Raw genomic sequence first — 19,513 nt, 5'->3', positions numbered from 1 at the left:
TGGTGTTGAGGCCTTGGCCTACAGGGACACAGGTGCCAGTTTCACTTTGGTGACTGAAAACCTAGTGCCTCCTGAACAACACATCATTGGACAACAGTATAAGATTATTGATGTCCATAACTCCACTAAGTTTCTTCCCTTAGCTATAATTCAGTTTAGTTGGGGTGGAGTTACTGGCCCTAAGCAGGTGGTGGTATCACCTAGCTTACCTGTAGACTGTCTCTTAGGTAATGACCTAGAGGCCTCAGGTTGGGCTGATGTAGAGTTTTATGCCCATGCAGCCATGCTGGGCATCCCTGAGGAATTGTTCCCTCTCATTTCAAGTGAAATGAAAAAGCAAAGGAGAGAAGGCCTGAAAACTCAGGATCCCTCTCCATCAACAGGTAAAAAGGGTATCACAGTATCCCCTAACCACCCTACCATTCAGGATACTATTCCTGTGGTGGGAGAAACCTCTCCTGGGGTGGCACCTGTTCCAAGGGAATCATCAGCTGGCAAAGCTGGACTCCCTGAGGTGGAAGTACCTCTCTGTGGGATAACTAGCATTGGTGAGAAAAAGAGCACCATTTTAGTTAACATGGAGCATCCCTCCAACCCTCCCAGAGAAACTTTAGTGCAGAAACTCTGCACTGCCTCACAACACTTAGGACAGCATCCCTGCCCTAGTGTGGAGCTCATAGGACAGCATCCCTGCCCTGCTCCAACCCAAGAGAAACAGCATCCCTGTTCTCTCTTCCAGCCATATGGACAAAGTTTTTGCCCAGCTATGGCTTTTCTGAGACAGCATCCCTGTCTGGCATTTCCATCACTACAAATAGGTTCAGTGGACAATTCCCACTGCTCTAAACTAAAACTTACTGATAGAAACTCTGAAAATACATCTTCACATTGTTGCTTAGCTAAAAAACTTCAAACAGGGTGGTTTACATCCCCACAGGGAAGTAACCATATAGTGGATGATAAAGGGAGTAACCAGTCTATTGCAGAGCTACTCTCTACTTATCACCACTTAGACAATAAAGTCTCAACTGGCCAAGGTTAGCCTTATTGTCCTTCGTTTGGGGGGGGGTTGTGTGAGAAGGTAGCCTCTTTCTAGCCTTGTTACCCCCACTTTTGGCCTGTTTGTGAGTGTATGTCAGGGTGTTTGTCACTGTTTTCACTGTCTCACTGGGATCCTGATAGCCAGGCCTCAGTGCTCATAGTGAAAACACTATGGTTTCAGTATGTTTGTTATGTGTCACTGGGATCCTGCTGGTCAGGACCCCAGTGCTCATAGGTTTGTGGCCTATATGTATGTGTCACTGGGACCCTGTCACACAGGGCCCCAGTGCTCATAGGTGTGCATGTATATGTTCCCTGTGTGGTGCCTAACTGTCTCACTGAGGCTCTGCTAACCAGAACCTCAGTGGTTATGCTCTCTCATTACTTTCAAATTGTCACTAACAGGCTAGTGACCATTTTTACCAATTTACATTGGCTTACTGGAACACCCTTATAATTCCCTAGTATATGGTACTAAGGTACCCAGGGTATTGGGGTTCCAGGAGATCCCTATGGGCTGCAGCATCTCTTTTGCCACCCATAGGGAGCTCTGACAATTCTTACACAGGCCTGCCACTGCAGCCTGAGTGAAATAACGTCCACGTTATTTCACAGCCATTTTACACTGCACTTAAGTAACTTATAAGTCACCTATATGTCTAACCTTTACCTGGTAAAGGTTAGGTGCAAAGTTACTTAGTGTGAGGGCACCCTGGCACTAGCCAAGGTGCCCCCACATTGTTCAGAGCCAATTCACTGAACTTTGTGAGTGCGGGGACACCATTACACGCGTGCACTACATATAGGTCACTACCTATATGTAGCTTCTCCATGGTAACTCCGAATATGGCCATGTAACATGTCTATGATCATGGAATTGCCCCCTCTATGCCATCCTGGCATTGTTGGTACAATTCCATGATCCCAGTGGTCTGTAGCACAGACCCTGGTACTGCCAGACTGCCCTTCCTGGGGTTTCACTGCAGCTGCTGCTGCTGCCAACCCCTCAGACAGGCAGCTGCCCTCCTGGGGTCCAGCCAGGCCTGGCCCAGGATGGCAGAACAAAGAACTTCCTCTGAGAGAGGGTGTGACACCCTCTCCCTGTGGAAAATGGTGTGAAGGCAGGGGAGGAGTAGCCTCCCCCAGCCTCTGGAAATGCTTTGTTGGGCACAGATGTGCCCAATTCTGCATAAGCCAGTCTACACCGGTTCAGGGACCCCTTAGCCCCTGCTCTGGCGCGAAACTGGACAAAGGAAAGGGGAGTGACCACTCCCCTGACCTGCACCTCCCCTGGGAGGTGTCCAGAGCTCCTCCAGTGTGCTCCAGACCTCTGCCATCTTGGAAACAGAGGTGCTGCTGGCACACTGGACTGCTCTGAGTGGCCAGTGCCACCAGGTGACGTCAGAGACTCCTGCTGATAGGCTCCTTCAGGTGTTAGTAGCCTTTCCTCTCTCCTAGGTAGCCAAACCCTCTTTTCTGGCTATTTAGGGTCTCTGTCTCTGGGGAAACTTTAGATAACGAATGCATGAGCTCAGCCGAGTTCCTCTGCATCTCCCTCTTCACCTTCTGATAAGGAATCGACCGCTGACCGCGCTGGAAGCCTGCAAACCTGCAACATAGTAGCAAAGACGACTACTGCAACTCTGTAACGCTGATCCTGCCGCCTTCTCGACTGTTTTCCTGCTTGTGCATGCTGTGGGGGTAGTCTGCCTCCTCTCTGCACCAGAAGCTCCGAAGAAATCTCCCGTGGGTCGACGGAATCTTCCCCCTGCAACCGCAGGCACCAAAAAGCTGCATCTCCGGTCCCTTGGGTCTCCTCTCAGCACGACGAGCGAGGTCCCTCGAATCCAGCGACACCGTCCAAGTGACCCCCACAGTCCAGTGACTCTTCAGCCCAAGTTTGGTGGAGGTAAGTCCTTGCCTCACCTCGCTGGGCTGCATTGCTGGGAACCGCGACTTTGCAAGCTTCTCCGGCCCCTGTGCACTTCCGGCGGAAATCCTGTGTGCACAGCCAAGCCTGGGTCCACGGCACTCTAACCTGCATTGCACGACTTCCTAAGTTGGTCTCCGGCGACGTGGGACTCCTATGTGCAACTTCGGCGAGCACCGTTTCACGCATCCTCGTAGTGCCTGTTTCTGGCACTTCTCCGGGTGCTACCTGCTTCAGTGAGGGCTCTTTGTCTTGCTCGACGTCCCCTCTCTCTGCAGGTCCAATTTGCGACCTTCTGGTCCCTCCTGGGCCCCAGCAGCGTCCAAAAACGCCAAACGCACGATTTGCGTGTAGCAAGGCTTGTTGGCGTCCATCCGGCGGGAAAACACTTCTGCACGACTCTCCAAGGCGTGGGGGATCCATCCTCCAAAGGGGAAGTCTCTAGCCCTTGTCGTTCCTGCAGTATTCACAGTTCTTCAGCCTAGTAAGAGCTTCTTTGCACCAACCGCTGGCATTTCTTGGGCATCTGCCCATCTCCGAGCTGCTTGTGACTTTTGGACTTGGTCCCCTTGTTCCACAGGTACCTTCAGACAGGAATCCATCGTTGTTGCATTGCTGATTTGTGTTTTCCTTGCATTCTCCCTCTAACACGACTATTTTGTCCTTAGGGGAACTTTGGTGCACTTTGCACTCACTTTTCAGGGTCTTGGGGTGGGTTATTTTGCTAACTCTCACTATTTTCTAATAGTCCCAGCGACCCTCTACAAGGTCACATAGGTTTGGGGTCCATTCGTGGTTCGCATTCCACTTCTGGAGTATATGGTTTGTGTTGCCCCTATCCCTATGTTTCCCCATTGCATCCTATTGTAACTATACATTGTTTGCACTGTTTTCTAAGACTATACTGCATATTTTTGCTATTGTGTATATATATCTTGTGTATATTTCCTATCCTCTCACTGAGGGTACACTCTAAGATACTTTGGCATATTGTCATAAAAATAAAGTACCTTTATTTTTAGTATAACTGTGTATTGTGTTTTCTTATGATATTGTGCATATGACACTAAGTGGTACTGTAGTAGCTTCACACGTCTCCTAGTTCAGCCTGAGCTGCTTTGCTAAGCTACCATTATCTATCAGCCTAAGCTGCTAGACACCCTATACACTAATAAGGGATAACTGGGCCTGGTGCAAGGTGCAAGTACCCCTTGGTACTCACTACAAGCCAGTCCAGCCTCCTACACATACCAACCTAGCCTTTAAAAGTTACAAATTAAGCGTTTTACAACAGTAGAATTGCTGACATGGAGCCTCGGTGACTATGCTCAACAAGTTAGAAATGCATCTGGCTACACTTCTACTCCCATTGAGAAGGAATATGGCCGAATCATTTAGGATTATTAGCCTGATTGAGTAGAACCAATATTCACATGTGATTGGGCCCTTTCTGTAATGGCGCAGGCAGGATAAAATTTGATGTCGTATAATCCCCCTCAAGTAATTCGCGGCAAGCAAAGAATTATTGCTTGTAATGCTATTTAGAGGAATTGCCAAAGGAAATAAGCGATTCAAGCATCTCCATCAATGATGTTTGCCTTCAGTATTAGTGTTATTTTCAGTAAATTAACTTAAAAAAATTGTTTCCTAGATGTGGAGAGCCTACATTTGAAGTGATCCTCATTAAACTAAGAACTCAAGCTCTCAGTTTTTGTCAGTCTTTGCACCGCCCCACAATAACTTCAGTCTATTTTATATTAAACTATCAATGTTGAAGGTTTTTAGAAGTTTTGAATTGATCTGGTGGCCTCCTTCAAAATTACTATATTAACTCAAGATGTCCATTCAGGTAAACTATTGTGTGTTCATGGTAACTTTGGCTGTTAATACACTGCCCCTTGGTGTGGAGAAATCGGTACATTACTGCATTGTTAAATAACAATTCCAGCTGAATAACCTCCTAGGAATTTTAATTCCAGATTTTGCTTGCATTGCTCAATTCATGCACCTAAATTAATTTATGCAAGCGCCTCACCATAGGCCTCTGGATAATTACGTACTTTGTACATCTTTGCTGTAATCGCAAGGATGTGATAGTTGTATTTTCCTAACTGAATCAAAGTAGAAATACAACCAGTAACAAAAATTAACATAGGTCAAATTTATTGGGAGTGGGGAGCACTTGCTACTTAAAAGGATGTGCACTCGGTTCAGCATTTTTTCTACACTAAAAATGTGATCCCAATTCATATTAAGGTGATTAACAGGAAACAGATGTATTGAAGAATTTAATTTGTATCAATTTAATTGTCAATCCATGCCCAATTATATTAGCGCATGATTCCTCATCCCACCCCCACCCACAAAGAAGTAATGACAGGAGTGGGCATGCGTTAAGAATGGCTGAATTCAGTCCAGCATGTGGTATTTCTACACTTATTAATCATGGAATATAACAAAAAAATGAAAAATGATCCTAAAGGAGGGGAATTTTGCAGATTCACTGGATGTGCAGAACAATCAGAGTTGATGCAGCCCTCAAGGTTGATTAGTAAATACTCATGACCTGAGATCATTTGAACCACTAACTTTCAAGCAGAAGGGATGAGGTGCTGGTGGAAAGCTGGTCATAGTTGGAGATGGTCCTAAAGGTTGCCTGCTCCATTTTATCAACTGCCCAAATTGGATTTGCTGTAACTCTGTATTTTGTCTTTTGCTGTTGTGCATGCATTTTATGTTGTGGCTGATTCACATTTAGTAACATAGATTGTCTCTCTACAGGATTTTGTCATCGGCCTCTCAGTCTTGCTGCGTGGAACTGTTCATGAAAAGTTGAACTGGGCGTTTAACCTGTATGACATCAACAAGGACGGGTACATCACCAAGGAGGTACTGAGCTACACTGATCTAAAATGAACGATCAGAATGCAAGAGTAGGGACTTGATACCAATGGCAATATGAAATGGTGTGGTAGCAAGCAATAGATGAGAAGCAAATTCTCCAGTATTGAATCTTTCATAGATTGATATGCTTGAATCATTCCCCATTGTTGAAATGTATTCACATTCAATGGCTTGCCATTTCCTTGTTTTCTTCTTTATCAGGAAAACATGAGAATAGAAGCCTATTCCTTGCTGAAAATGTGGGACTTTATCGATGGCAGCTTTATTTAACATCGCTACCACTGAATTCTGAAGTAGATAGAGATGAGGTGGGTGCCCTCATTTTAGTGGAGTGATGTGTGAGATCTGGGTGAACTCTAACATGTGATCATATGTGAAGAGAGATACAGAACCCATTTCCCCCCCATAGATGAAAACATTTTGAAATGTTTTCTCCCACAGGATGATGTGGGGTAGGCAGCGTAACTCGTGCAACGTTGTCACTGTTTTCTGCCAGTGTATCTTGCCTCCAAGGCCTGCATTCTCCTTGGTGGTTGCTCGGAGTAGACTGTCGCTGGTGGTGTCCTATGTGGTTGATGTTGCTGGGAAACTGGCCTAAAGGGCTGCTGAAAGTGCTTATAAGTCTGATACCTCTGGTACCCTTCTCGATACAAATAAGTGCCTCTTCCACTGGCCCCTCCAAAGGGTGTTTTCCAAAACTGTAACATGCCCAAAGATCTTGCGGTGTCAGTGTTCGCCTTGATTGCTTGCAAGGCATCATTTATGTGCTTGCCAAACAGAGCATCACAAATACTTTTGTTTACACCTCAGGTCTAAATGTTGTGGCCTTCAACTAACCTTGGTGTTTAAGGACCAATGATCCTGCCAGTTGTCAGAAACCTATTGAAGTGATCCAAGCACAATCTATGATTTCCAATGAGGACCTTTCTCCTTCCTGCACAATCCTTGTTTCTCTCCTAGAGAATTTCCATAAATAGCCATAAGCACGAGTAGTCCCACCCATGTGCAGGGAACCTGGTGCACTTCTTTAAAAAAGTGGAGATTTTTGCCTTTCTTCAGGAAGGCTTGTGAAGACAATTAAGAAAGAGACAAATGATGCAGCCTATGTACATAGGCTACCCTGGTCGAAGTCTTTGTCATAAAGTCAAAAAAGGGCAGTACATTATGACATGAGATTAATTGGTATCAAAATACATCTCCTTCACAAACCCCTTTTTTACTTTTCATGTGATAGACATGAAGGAGAATAGGACAGTGTAGCCTCATAGGCTGCCATTATATGGCTGCGCCTTTAAGAACTCAGAGTCCACCAGAATCAAATCATGCACAGCTGATGGCAGTTGCTTTAGTTCTTTTTCCGGCTCTTGCTGATAGGACCCTGAAGCATTGAGCTTGGCCAATTTTTTGTTTTTTTTCCCAAGACAATTCACCTCTGAATTTTACTGACAATAGATACACTCAATGTCTTTGGTCTCTCACCACCTTTTTCTGTCATTTTCTACCAGGAATTTGTATTTTTGTCCTCATAAATGCCATATATTTTTGATAAGTGCCCAAAAGGGAGAAAAAAGGCCTAGACAGATCCTCACAGAGTTTGTTTTCTCTGTCTTCCAGTTACTTATGTTCCTGACACTTGCCATATTTGCAGGACCTCTTCAAGATGCACCCTTTGCGACAGGGAGAAGATTTGCCTACAGGGTGCAGAGAAGCAGCAAAAGTAGAAGTTGCAATCTGTAGGTGGGACCTGATGGCGAGGAGAGGGTCAGTCCTGTAGCAGGGCTCTGTTATCCTTCTCTGGAGGGCGTCCCAGACAGAACAGGACTGAAAAACTTTGTTGGTGCTGGTCGAGGATGTCAAAAAGAGTACAGCACTGACCTGTTCGCTGTCTACCCAGGGGTTGACGTCAAGGAAGCACTGCAAATCGACTTCAAGACAACAGGTAGTAACATAAATGACAACACCATTGTCCCACAGACATCGATCGACATCAAAGAGCTGTTAGCCGTTGAGATCTGTATCAACATCGACACATCACCATTGATCGATGGCGCGATCAAGATCGACGTCGAGACACTCTTGTTTGCCGTCAAGGCAGACTTGGGCATCGAGTCGTCAAAGTTGTTCAGCGTCGAGGGACCGTGAACAGTTGACATCGATAACTGTCCTTCAGGCTTTAGGAAGCATGCAGAAAAAGAAGACAGATCTACAGTTCACCAGACTCTTGAGTATTCTCGTACCTACTCTTCATCACAGGATGCACTAGCTGATTCTGGGGGTCATTCTAACCCTGGCGGTCCAAGACCGCCAGGGCTAAAATGACGGGGGCATCGCCAACAGGCTGGCAGTGCCCCGCTGGGCATTCTGACCGCGGCGGTTCGGCCGCGGTCAGAAGTGGAAAACCGGCGGTCTCCCGCCGGTTTTCCGCTGCCCAAATGAATCCTCCATGGCGGCGCAGCAAGCTGCGCCGCCATGGAGGATTCTGACACCCCATACCGCCATCCTGTTCCTGGCGGTTCTCCCGCCAGGAACAGGATGGCGGTATGGGGTGTCGCGGGGCCCCTGGGGGCCCCTGCAGTGCCCATGCCAATGGCATGGGCACTGCAGGGGCCCCCGTAAGAGGGCCCCAAAAAGAATTTCAGTGTCTGCTTTGCAGACACTGAAATTTGCGACGGGTGCAACTGCACCCGTCGCATCTTCCCACTCCGCCGGCTCAATTCTGAGCCGGCGTCCTCGTGGGAAGGGTGTTTTGCACTGGGCTGGCGGGCGGCCTTTTGGTGCTCGCCCGCCAGCCCAGTGCAAAACCCAAAATACCCTCAGCGGTCTTTCGACCGCGGAGCGGTATTTTGGAGGGGGAACTCTGGCGGGCGGCCTCCGCCGCCCGCCAGGGTGAGAATCACCCCCTCTGTGCCAGTGTCATCTCCACTTCCTCCTCCACAGCCTGCGCCACCTCCACCACAAAGGCCCGAAACGCCAGCTTCACTACCAACAGTGCCACTACCTTCTGTGCCAAGACCCAGATCTCGTTCCCGTTCATGTCATCACTCACGTCACTACTCCAGTCACCGTCAACATAGTTCAAGGTGCCCATCTGCAGCATAAAGGTGCTCACACTGTTGGCACCATTCAGGAACATCTCGATCCAGACAAACCATTGAGACCTCCTCAATAAGTACAAGGAGATGTTCACCGACCCTCTCAGACTCCCTACCTCCACGCATTTCACCTGTGGATGACATTTCTACTTTTCAAGATGTTTAGGTCAGGGATGCTAACAAATTAAACATTCCGATGTCCACTCCCAACACCGATGACATCAATAATCTTCAAGACCCTGCAACATAGGTCAACCTTAGGTCCTTTGCTACCTCTAGTTTCAGGTCTCTTAGCCCCTTCTTAACCCCCCATCAGTCAAGCCAGCTCCATCAAGGCTTCAGAAAAAGTACCATTTCCCAGAACAAGACCCGGCCTTCCTCCGTACAGACCCACCGCCAGACTTGGTTATTGTAGTGGCTGCAGAGAAGCAACATGGCACTACTCCTATTTCCACAGTTCCAAAGAGAGTCACAAACTAGACTTCCTGAGTCGGAAGGTCTGCAGTACTGAAGCCACCACAATGAAGGCTGCAAGCGCCACTGCCTTACTAGGCAGGTACACAGAGCTGTTTGGGAATCACTGCAACAGTTTGTAGAACATCTCCCTAGAGACAAGAGAGAGGAATTAAATGAAATTCTCACTGAAGGCCTAAAGATTTCCAGTCAAATCATTAGCGCAGCAATGGATTCCTCTCTGCTGGCGGCACAAGAATACTGTCGCATCGTCTCTCTATGACTGCGTTCTTGGCTTCACCTTACCTCATTTAAGCCAGAATTACAACAGAGAATCCTCAATCTACCATTTTCTGGTACCTCTCTCTTTGGCACTCACAGCAATGATGAGATGGCCAGGATGAAGGTGGAGATGGAGAAGCTAAAAGCTGTTGGCTTAGAGCAACCTAAAGAGTCAAGAAAATCCTTCAGGCCAATCCAACAGTGTTTTTCTTCACAGAGGTTTCAAACCCTTTGTTGGTATCGGGATCACCAACAAACCAGTACACAATCTCAAAAGTACCAACAATCCTACCTGCCCTGCCAGAGAAAGCAGGCTAGAGGAAGATCAAATCGGCAACTTGCTCAGGGAGGAAAGCAACCAACATCAAAACTCTATCATTCTTCCCCCTCTTCCATTACCCACTGTGATGGGGGAAGCATTCAGCATTATCTGGAAGAGTGGCAAAACATCTTGCAGCACGCCTGGGTTCTGAATTTTGTTTGCAATGGTTATTGTCTTAGGTACACCAGTCCTCAACCGTCCGTTCCTCACAAACCATCCAGATTCCAACTTCCACAATAACAAGCAGAGGTAGATATCCTCTTACAGAAGCAGGCAGTGGAGCCCATTGCTCCTCATCAACAAGGAACAGGGATCTACTGTAGGTATTTTCTCATCAAAAAGAAAGACCGTAACAAATGCCTACCCATTCTCTGCCTCAGAACCGCAAACAAGTGGATTCTGCAAGAAAAGTTCTGGATGCTGGCATTAGACCAAATTTACCCTCAACTATACCAAGGGGAATGGCTCTGCTCCATCGACCATCAAGACTCATAATTTTATATACCAGCAGCCAGAAAACATTGAACGTTCTTGAGGTTCGTAATGGGGCACAGACATCATGAGTACCAAGTGCTTCTATTTGGTGTGAAGTCAGCACCCAGGACGTTCTCCAAATGCATGGCAGTAGTTGTTGCCCATCTCCGAAGACACAAAGTATTTATCTGCGCATATCTAGATGATTGGCTGATCAAGGGGTCCACGTCTCAAGAGACTCAGCTTCACTACAGTTGGACTTGAGGTCTCCTACAACGGCTGGACCTTCATGTCAACAATGCAAAGTCAACCTCTGTCCCTGTGCAACTGTTACACTATTTTGGGGCCTCCATCAACACTCTCCAAGCAAGCGTGTGTCCTTCAGAGGAGTGATGCTTATCAATCCTTTAGAAATCTCAAGCTCTCATGAAAACCTTTCATCAAATCAGGAGAACAGTATCCTCTTGCCTTGGCTCGATGGCCTCCTGCCTGTTTCTCACACTGAATGCCCGTCTCCACATGAGACCCCTATAGGATTGCCTTGAGGACTAGTGGGACTAACTGACAGGCAATTGGGACAACAGGATTCAGCTGACCCATCACATGAAGCTGGCCTTGAAATGGTTGTGCTCTCCATCCAATCTCCTGCGGGGTACACCATTCCATCAGAAGGTACCTCCACAGACAATAGTCATGGATGCCTCTCTACTAGGATGGGGAGCCCACATGGACCACCTCCAAATTCAAAGCAAGTGATCACAGAAAGAATCGACATAGCACATCAGTCTCCTAGAGCTTTGCGCAGTCCATCTGTCGCTGAAGGTGTTTCGCCCATCATTCAGCTCCAACTACCTGCTTGTTTAGACGGACAATACAACAATCATGTACGCTTCGGCAGGTCTTGGGCTCAATTCTCCTTGACCAGATAATTCTCGCCTCGGTGCCTAATCTAATTCATGGGTCCCACTCTGCAACTCTGGGCAATAGCTTGCTTAATCTCCACAACGGCCCCAACAGCGCTTGGATGCCTGGCTTCACCCTGGGGGTGCTCAGGAGTGGGCGCCTCACAGGGAAAAGCCAGGAGGGGTTCCATAGCGGTATGAGTACAGCGCCTTGAGACCCTAACGGGTGAGTAGTGCGCTATACAAGTGCTAATTTACATTTTACATTTACATTTACTACCTCAACAAGCAAGGAGGAATGAGGTCCAATCCCTTGTCTCGTGAAACCTAAACAATCTGGAAATGGATTCTGGCCAGAGACCTCTCAATCACTGTGACTCACCTTTCAGGTGTTCAAAATTCTCAAGCCGATTCTCGCAGCAGAATCCTTCAAGAAAACCACAGGTGTGTCTTAAACGACAACATCGTCCAAGACACCTTTAAACGGTGGAGAACTCCAACCATCGACTTGTTCGCAATTGCAGAACACAGAAAATGACAAAGCTTCGCATTGAGGTACTTCCAGCTAGGGACACTCAGGAATGCCCTATCGATCAACTGGTCCTGCAGATTTCTCTATCATTTTCTGGCAATTCCGATAATCTCAGCAGTCCTCATCAAGCTGTCCCACTCGAGAGCCAAGATGATACACATACCTCCGGAGTAGCCACGTCAATGGTGGTTCACAAACCTCCTTCACCGGTCCGTTTATCACATCTCAAGCTGCCATGTAGACTGGATCTACTGATAACATTCGTAGGCCAGATGGTGCACCCCAATCTCTCCTCTTAGAGTTTGGCAGTATGGCTCCTGCGCTAGTGTAGTATGGACATCTGAATCTGCTGCAAGACTGCATTGAGATCCTCAGAGAGGCCAAGCGGCCTCCCACAAGTTCCACATATTCCTTTAAATGGAAGCAATTTTGCATATGGTGTTCATCTAAGAACAAGGGCCCTACCACTTGCCAGGAAGATGTCATTATTCCATACTTACTCCATTTGGCACAATCAGGCTTGCAATTTTCTACAAAGGTTTGCCTGGTAGCTCTTTCTGCCTACAGTAGATAGCCTTCACAAACCTCTTTTTTCAGACTCCCAGTCATTAAGTGTTTCCTGGAGAGTTTGAAAATCTTTTACTCACATGAGGTGCCCTTCCCCTCCATGGGAGCTCAATATAGTCCTGTCACGCCTTACGCAGGAACCCTTTGAACCCATACACAAAGCTTCTCTCCACTACCTATCTTGGAAAAACGCTTTCCATGTGGCGATCACATTGGCTGGCAGGGTTAGCGAGATCCAGGCACTCTGTTCGCCTGAACCATACACTGTATTTCATTCTAGCAAAGTGGTCAATTCCTCCCTAAGGTGGTTTTGGACAACCAGGTGATCTCTCCGCCAACATTTTTTCAGAATCCTTCTTCTCCAGCAGAAAGAACCCTCTATTCCTTGGATGTGAGCTCTGAAATTCTATCTTGACAAGACACAGGTGTAGCAAGGTATTCTATAGTATGATTAGGTGGTCTTACAATGGAATACCGACACAACACCCAGTTGTGGACCTCTGATTCACTCTCAGCAAACCCTAGCTCAGTCCTGGTATTGTAGCAAAGAGCAGTTAGGTTACTTAGAGGAACATGTGTAAAGCATTTCACATTACCAACATGGACGATAAGTAAATTACACTACTCAACAGAAATCTGAAACCAATTTAGAAAACTTTATTACATTTTAATCTCAATTTAGACACCAAAATGAACTTTGTTCATTGTGAATTGTTGTGATTTTTTAAGTCTTTAAAGGACTTCCATTGAAGTCAATGGGGAAAATAGTGTGCACTTGGGCACTTACAGGGTGAGTTCTGACGAACCCACCAGAACTTAAGATTCTGCAGGGACCTAGACCAAGATTCAACAGTCAGACTTTTGTTACCTTGCCCAGCGAGTCCAGACACAGAGGTAACTTGGCTGTCCTTGGTGCTGAACGGTCCACAGTAGGTGGTGCATTTTGTACTCCGTTGCTAAACTGGACTTGTGGGTGGACTCACCACACTCTACCCTTCGGATGTAGAGGTTCTTGGGGGGGACAGGACCAGCAACTGACAATTGGATATTTACCACCTCATCCAGTGGCTCCAGGTGCAGAGGTAGCTCCTAGCTGTCAATCACTGGGCTGGTGGTGACAAAGATGCTTTGCTGCTCCAGTTGAAGTCACTTCCTTCAGACTGCAGTCTCACAGGAGAGGGGTCAATGGTGTTGTCTGTCTCTATACTGGGGGGTGCCCTGGGATTGGTGAACGAGTGCTCGTCTGTTTCCAGGCAGGCAACAGACAAGCCTTGGTAGCTGGAGGGATGGTCCACAGGCTTTCTGGTGGCTGGAAGTCAGTTAGCGGGGAGTAGAGACTTGAAACTTGGCACGGGCCTCACTCCCACTCTTGAGCTCCTGGGCAGCAAGTTTCTTTAGGCTCCGACACGCAGAGCCTAACAGGGCTCAGTTCTTCGATTTCAGCCCGCCTGGGACCAGCGAGTCTTCACCTTGGGCACACGTCGAGCACGTGGTTCCAGCACTGGTCTCCTTAGGTCTCTTTGTGTCCTCTTCTTTACGCTGGGGCTGGAGTCCAGGTCCTGTTGTTAGCACAAATGTTTCTTTGTGCTTCCTTCTTCTTTTACAGGTAAGATCTAAGTTCTGGTGTCAGGGGAGCCTCTTAAATCCTGGTTATGGGGATGTTTAAGGGTGTGAGGGGCAGTGGCTAATGGGCTACTAGCCCCTGTGGCTAATCTGCCCCTGGAGTGACGACTTTCTATGGGAGTATGTCACTCTTCTACCTAGAACCCACTATTCTTAGGGTCTGCTAAGATGGGAGAACCCTCCCTCGGCTGTGTAGACATCCTAGCCCACCTACAAGGTGTGGCTAGTCTTTTGGAGGTGCACGCCTCTGCATAGCTAATTTCACACCTGCCTCGCTAGGCAGGGCGGGAAGGGCTTTGATACATACACATCAAAGGCGGGGGAAGCCTTTGAGGCTCACCACCATGATGCTTATCTCACTAGCCTGCCTGGGTGGGAGGAGTTGTGACCTCCTTCCTGTTCAGGCCTTTTGTCATTTACCAATGTGCTAGCACCTCCAGCAGAAGGTCTGACTCTTGTCTTTGGTGGCAGCGGTTTGGGAGAGCCCACCAAAACAGTACAGGACTCGATAACTTGGGGGGAACCCTCTAAAGGTGCCATCTGGGCGTCTGCTTTTTAATCCTAAACATGGGTATTTTGTTCAGGTTTGAAAAGCACAGAGTTTGATACCAAAGACGGTGGAATTGAGGCCATTGCAGAGCTGGACATCTGAGCAGTGTCAAATGGCAGCCCATGTTTTCCAATTGACCACTGGTTACTCTCGTCAGCATCACGTTTTAAATGCCAGCACGGGGCATGTGTGCTCCTGCACATATGTCCTCACTCATGGGTCAGTACACCCTACCCCCTGGGCTGAAAGGGAGCCTGCTTAGGGATAACTGACCTGTCCATGAGCAGCGACTCTGACTACACTTGGGGTGGGCAGAGTCTCACTCAAGCAGCAGGCTTCTTTTGCAGGTTGACATGGCAGCTCTGCAGTCTCTTTTTTTACCTGGGGTACTCGTTCTTTTTTTACCCAGGGTGGCACAATTAGTGCTGCAGCCCTGGTGACCCCTTTACTACCCTTGCCCTGGGTACCAGTTACTAGGGACTTAAAGGTGGTAAGGTCCTTGCCAGTTGGCCTATGCAATTCGACATACAATTTAAGGGAAAGAGCATTGGTAGTGGTGCCTGGTTAGTAGGCTTCAGTACACTGACAGGTCAAAAACAACAGCATCTGACAGCAAAAAAGTGGGGGTGACCATCCAAAAAGTGCCACTTTACAACAATGTTTTGCTTTACCGCAGACCAAGCCAAAATACACACACTGAAAAAAGTCAAAAAGAATCTCTGGAATGCACTTCTTAGTCTAAAGAAGACATTTAGGATATCACTTTGCAAGGCTTGTGAAGGAAGGTCAGTATAACCGAAAGTGTACCTTCAAAATGTGCAACGATAAAGTGAGTACATGTACAAAGAATCTTCAATCTATAAACAGCAAATATATACATGCAAAGATACAAATACCTATATTGACATATATATACATACACGATGCAAAGCAAATACTTAGTAAAAATTCATCACCGTGGGGCCTATCCGGTGCTTCATCTTTCCCCTGCCAGCAATTCGTTGACCCCAGTGCAACTGCAACGAGAAAGAGAGAGATCTACCCTTGCGGGGAAATATATCAGGCATTCGACGTCTCAATCCTGATTGAGGTCTCTAAATCCCCCACTGAAGACCTGGGTCTCTTAAATAACTTGAACAAGCCAGGAAGGAGATTTCTAGAAAACCCCTCCCGCTCTGCGAAAAGTGTTAAAAAATGCTAGCTACTTTTGGTCAGTTTTGGAAGGAACACATTGGAACTGGCCAGTTTCCCAAGGTGTCTCTCCCAAAACGAAACCGTTCCCTGCTGTACCATAAAAATCATTATAGTATATCCTTATCTTGCTGACTGACTGACTTCTCCACGTTATGTCCTAGCCCTTTGGTGATGAAGAACACGCAGACACACAGAATAGAAAACACATTGCATAACATGTTTTGTATGGAAAAATACTCGCACTTTTAAGGTGGCGGTGAAGCTAAGGTTAAGCGGAATACAAAATGGAGTCTGTAACTTGTGACTGCCAATGTGACAGTGGACAGCTAAGCCAAGTGCAAAGTGGCACGACACGGAGTCAGTGGTCAAAACAAAAATATCACTACAAACAAACAGCAAGACATCCACAGATTGGACCAATTGTTTATTAACTATGGTCTCCTCCGTACAGGCTTAGCCACCTCTAAGCAATCCATTTCGCGACGGATACCCTCATGTAATTTACTGTACTATCAAAGGGCTATCATAACACTCTCTGCTAGACCAAAAGCACACCCTACTAGAGGTAAAGCAGCTTGTACTGCTTTGCTGCGCAATATTCCAATTCCAGAGATTTGCAAAGCAGCAACATCGAAATCAGTTCATACATTCACTAAGCACTACTGCCTAGATTCTGAGCTAGAGCAGATGCTCAAGTAGGGCAGGCTTCCCTCATAAACCTACTTACTTAAATTGTCCAGTGCATCCTCTGTCTCCTCCTCTGCACTGTGTAGGGATGGGCTTGCTATTACTATACATGGAAATCCTCTACCAGAGAAGGGAGTGTTTCTTACCTGTAACTCCAGTTCTCTTGTAAGGGTATTTCCAAGATAAGTCATACGCAACCCTCTCTCCTCCCTGGTGGAAGTGACCGAGGTGTCCATACATCTACATAGGTCTCACATCCCCTTCAAAAAGAACTGAAGGAACTGCCACCAGCTGTTCATGATGGGATACTGGTGGTCTCTGAGTTCTTAAAGGCACAGCCTTGTTTTTAGCCATATAATGGCAGCCTATGATGTTAATCTGTCCTCTTCTCCTTCATCCCTATCATATAAAAAGGAAAATGGGGATTTGTGAGCGAAATTAATTCTGTTAAAAATGTATCTCATGTTATAATGTACTGCCCCTTTTTTGACTTCACAATGAAGACTTCGGCCGGGATAGCCTATGTACATTGGCTGCATTATGTGTGTCTTTCTTAAGTGCCTTTATAGGCCTTCCTAAAGAAAGGCGCAAATCTCCACTTAAGATGATATATATGAAGTGCTGTAGGGTCCCCGCACGTAGGTGAGACTATTCAGTGCTTATACCGTATGGAAGTTCCCCTACGAGAAAACTGGAGATACTGGTAAGAAATTGTTCCTTTTTCCTCTTCTACCCTTTTGTCTTCTGGTAGAAATAACATGTATGTGGTGGTCTGATCACATCAGGCAGTCATACCTGCCCAGTTTCACCAGTGAATTGACCACTCGTACAGTAGTACTGGATATAGTTGACAACCTTTTCTCGAGGAGTTTGTTCTGCTTGTCAGGCTGGGTTGAGATTGGAAGGGAAGGGTTCTGTGAACAACGATGAACCCCCTGTGTGTTGACTGAGTTTGGGTTTGGGTGTTCACCAGAGATGGTGGTGAGACTTCAGGCGCTTTTTGTTTATTGACCTTTGGTAGGACTGCTGTGATCATGGCAGCATTTTTCATGATCCTTCCTACCAGATATAATCAACAATTGGAATAGTTCTTGCAGCCTTTCTCTTTATAATCATTAAGAAAACAATCCAGTTGCTTGATTGTTACTGGAAGTTGGAAGCGTTTGGCTGCTGTTTCCGTAAGGGTATGGAAACACCAATATTATCTAGTGCAGAACCCACCGGTTGTGGTGCCAGAAGTGAAGGTGTTGGTATTAAATAATAGTCACAATTATTGGGTACAGATTGATTATCATGAATGTCGCCTTCCTCTCTATCATCATCCATGGAGGATCGGTCAATCTGATGAAGTATGGCAATGTTTGACACCAGGGTTATTCTTGAAGTGGCAGAAGTATCGGAAGATGATGTTGACCTTGCAGGCTTAGGAAAGCATTTGTATGTGTCCTGCAACAAGACCTGTAGGTTTTTTACTAGATTCATAGGAACCTGAACCATGCCCTCTGGAGTTGGAGGTGGAGCAAAAGGGTGAAATTGCTCCACATAATATCTAGGTCTGTCTGTCTGTCTCTCTGTCTCTCTCTCTCTCTTTTCTCTCTCTTCTCTCTCTCTCTCCTCTTCTCTCTCTTCTCTCTCTCTCTCTCTTCACATAATATCTAGGCCTGTCTGTCTCCCTCTCTCTCTCTTTTCTCTCTTTTCTCTCTCTTCTCTCTCACTCTCCTCTTCTCTCTCTTCTCTCTCTCTCTCTCTCTCTCTCTCTCTCTCTCCTCTCATATACAAGTCCCCGTCATCCTTGATATTAAGTTCTGATGGACTACATGGTTTCTTTGTTTTTTTTTATTGGTGACTAGGGTGCTTTTGCCATCAATTGTATTGTCGACGATGTAGTCGTCAACGAGACAGACGTCAAAAAGGTCGAAGTCAGGTGGGCTGGATTCGTCAAGTAGGTGGTCGTTGTCGATAAGGCAGCCTCATTAGACAAAGCTGTCATCATAGACAAGGCTGTCAATAACGAGGCAGCAATAGTCGACATGGTTGTGGTCATCATCATAGTAATTGTCGTTGGCTATGATTTTGACAGCGGTTTTGCTGTTGACGCCTTATTGCCAGTTTGTTTTACCATGACTGGTTCTGAGGAGGATTTTCCTTATGTAAATGCAAGGCTGAATAGGGATTTGTAGGCCCTGATATAGCCTCTGAGGTGTCTCTGAGAATAGCCTTTTGAAGACTCATGTTGAGTCTTTTTTATGAATTTTCTATGAGCCTCCGGAGACCCTTGGCGCGACCTCTCCCTTTTGACCTCTCTTGTGAGGTGATGGGATCCTCACTGTCGTCCTCATCAGAAATTACTGTTGGCTTAGATTTAACATTCTGTAGTTGCAATAAAAGCCTCTCCTCTCTATCTATGAGAGTTTTAGAGGAAAATACACTTTTTACAGTCCTTAACCTTGTGGACTAGATGAACGTAGTAGATACACTCCTAGTGTCTTCAGAGTGTAACCTCAGCTTTTTTTCTATTATTCTGACATATTAAGGCCCGGGTCAGAGGAATGAAACAGGAAAAATAATTTTGGATGATCCAAAACAAGTAACACCTGAAGAAACTGAGCAGAGCTTAAGGAGACTCCCTTTCACGGATGTGCAGTAGTAAATCTGAGGGACATAGGGCATCATTAAGAGGTTGGCGGTCCCACTGTGGGACTCCCAAACTTGTGGGGAGGACCCCATGGCGGTGGCATCTCCCCCGCTCTATTACAATGTTCCTGCAGGTCCGACCAGCAGGAACATTGCAATAGAGCATTCCCTCTGGTCAGACCAGCAGGAACAGTGGTACGAGATAGCACTCGACTTCCCTTAAAGGATACAAGGGCTATCTCACAGCACAGAGGGAGCTGACCAGCACCCTCGGGAATACTTGCTGTCTGCAAAGCAGACAGTACTCCTTTCGAAGGGTGCATACA

General features: G+C 46.6%; 1 protein-coding gene across 2 annotated transcripts in view; it reads left to right on the top strand.

Annotated features, from left to right (window-relative positions):
* KCNIP3 (potassium voltage-gated channel interacting protein 3) overlaps window positions 1–19,513 on the top strand; it is an 871,673-nt gene that overhangs the window by 671,772 nt on the left and 180,388 nt on the right. For both annotated transcript variants that reach the window (XM_069214430.1, XM_069214429.1), the window contains exon 6: window positions 5,753–5,860. In XM_069214430.1, the coding sequence (XP_069070531.1) occupies window positions 5,753–5,860 (108 nt within the window). The remainder of the gene's footprint in view (window positions 1–5,752; window positions 5,861–19,513) is intronic.

Source organism: Pleurodeles waltl, chromosome 11 (assembly GCF_031143425.1).
Source record: "Pleurodeles waltl isolate 20211129_DDA chromosome 11, aPleWal1.hap1.20221129, whole genome shotgun sequence".
NCBI lineage: Eukaryota > Metazoa > Chordata > Amphibia > Caudata > Salamandridae > Pleurodeles > Pleurodeles waltl.
Note: the sequence above shows the minus strand (reverse complement) of the source record. Positions and strands in the feature narration are given on the sequence as shown.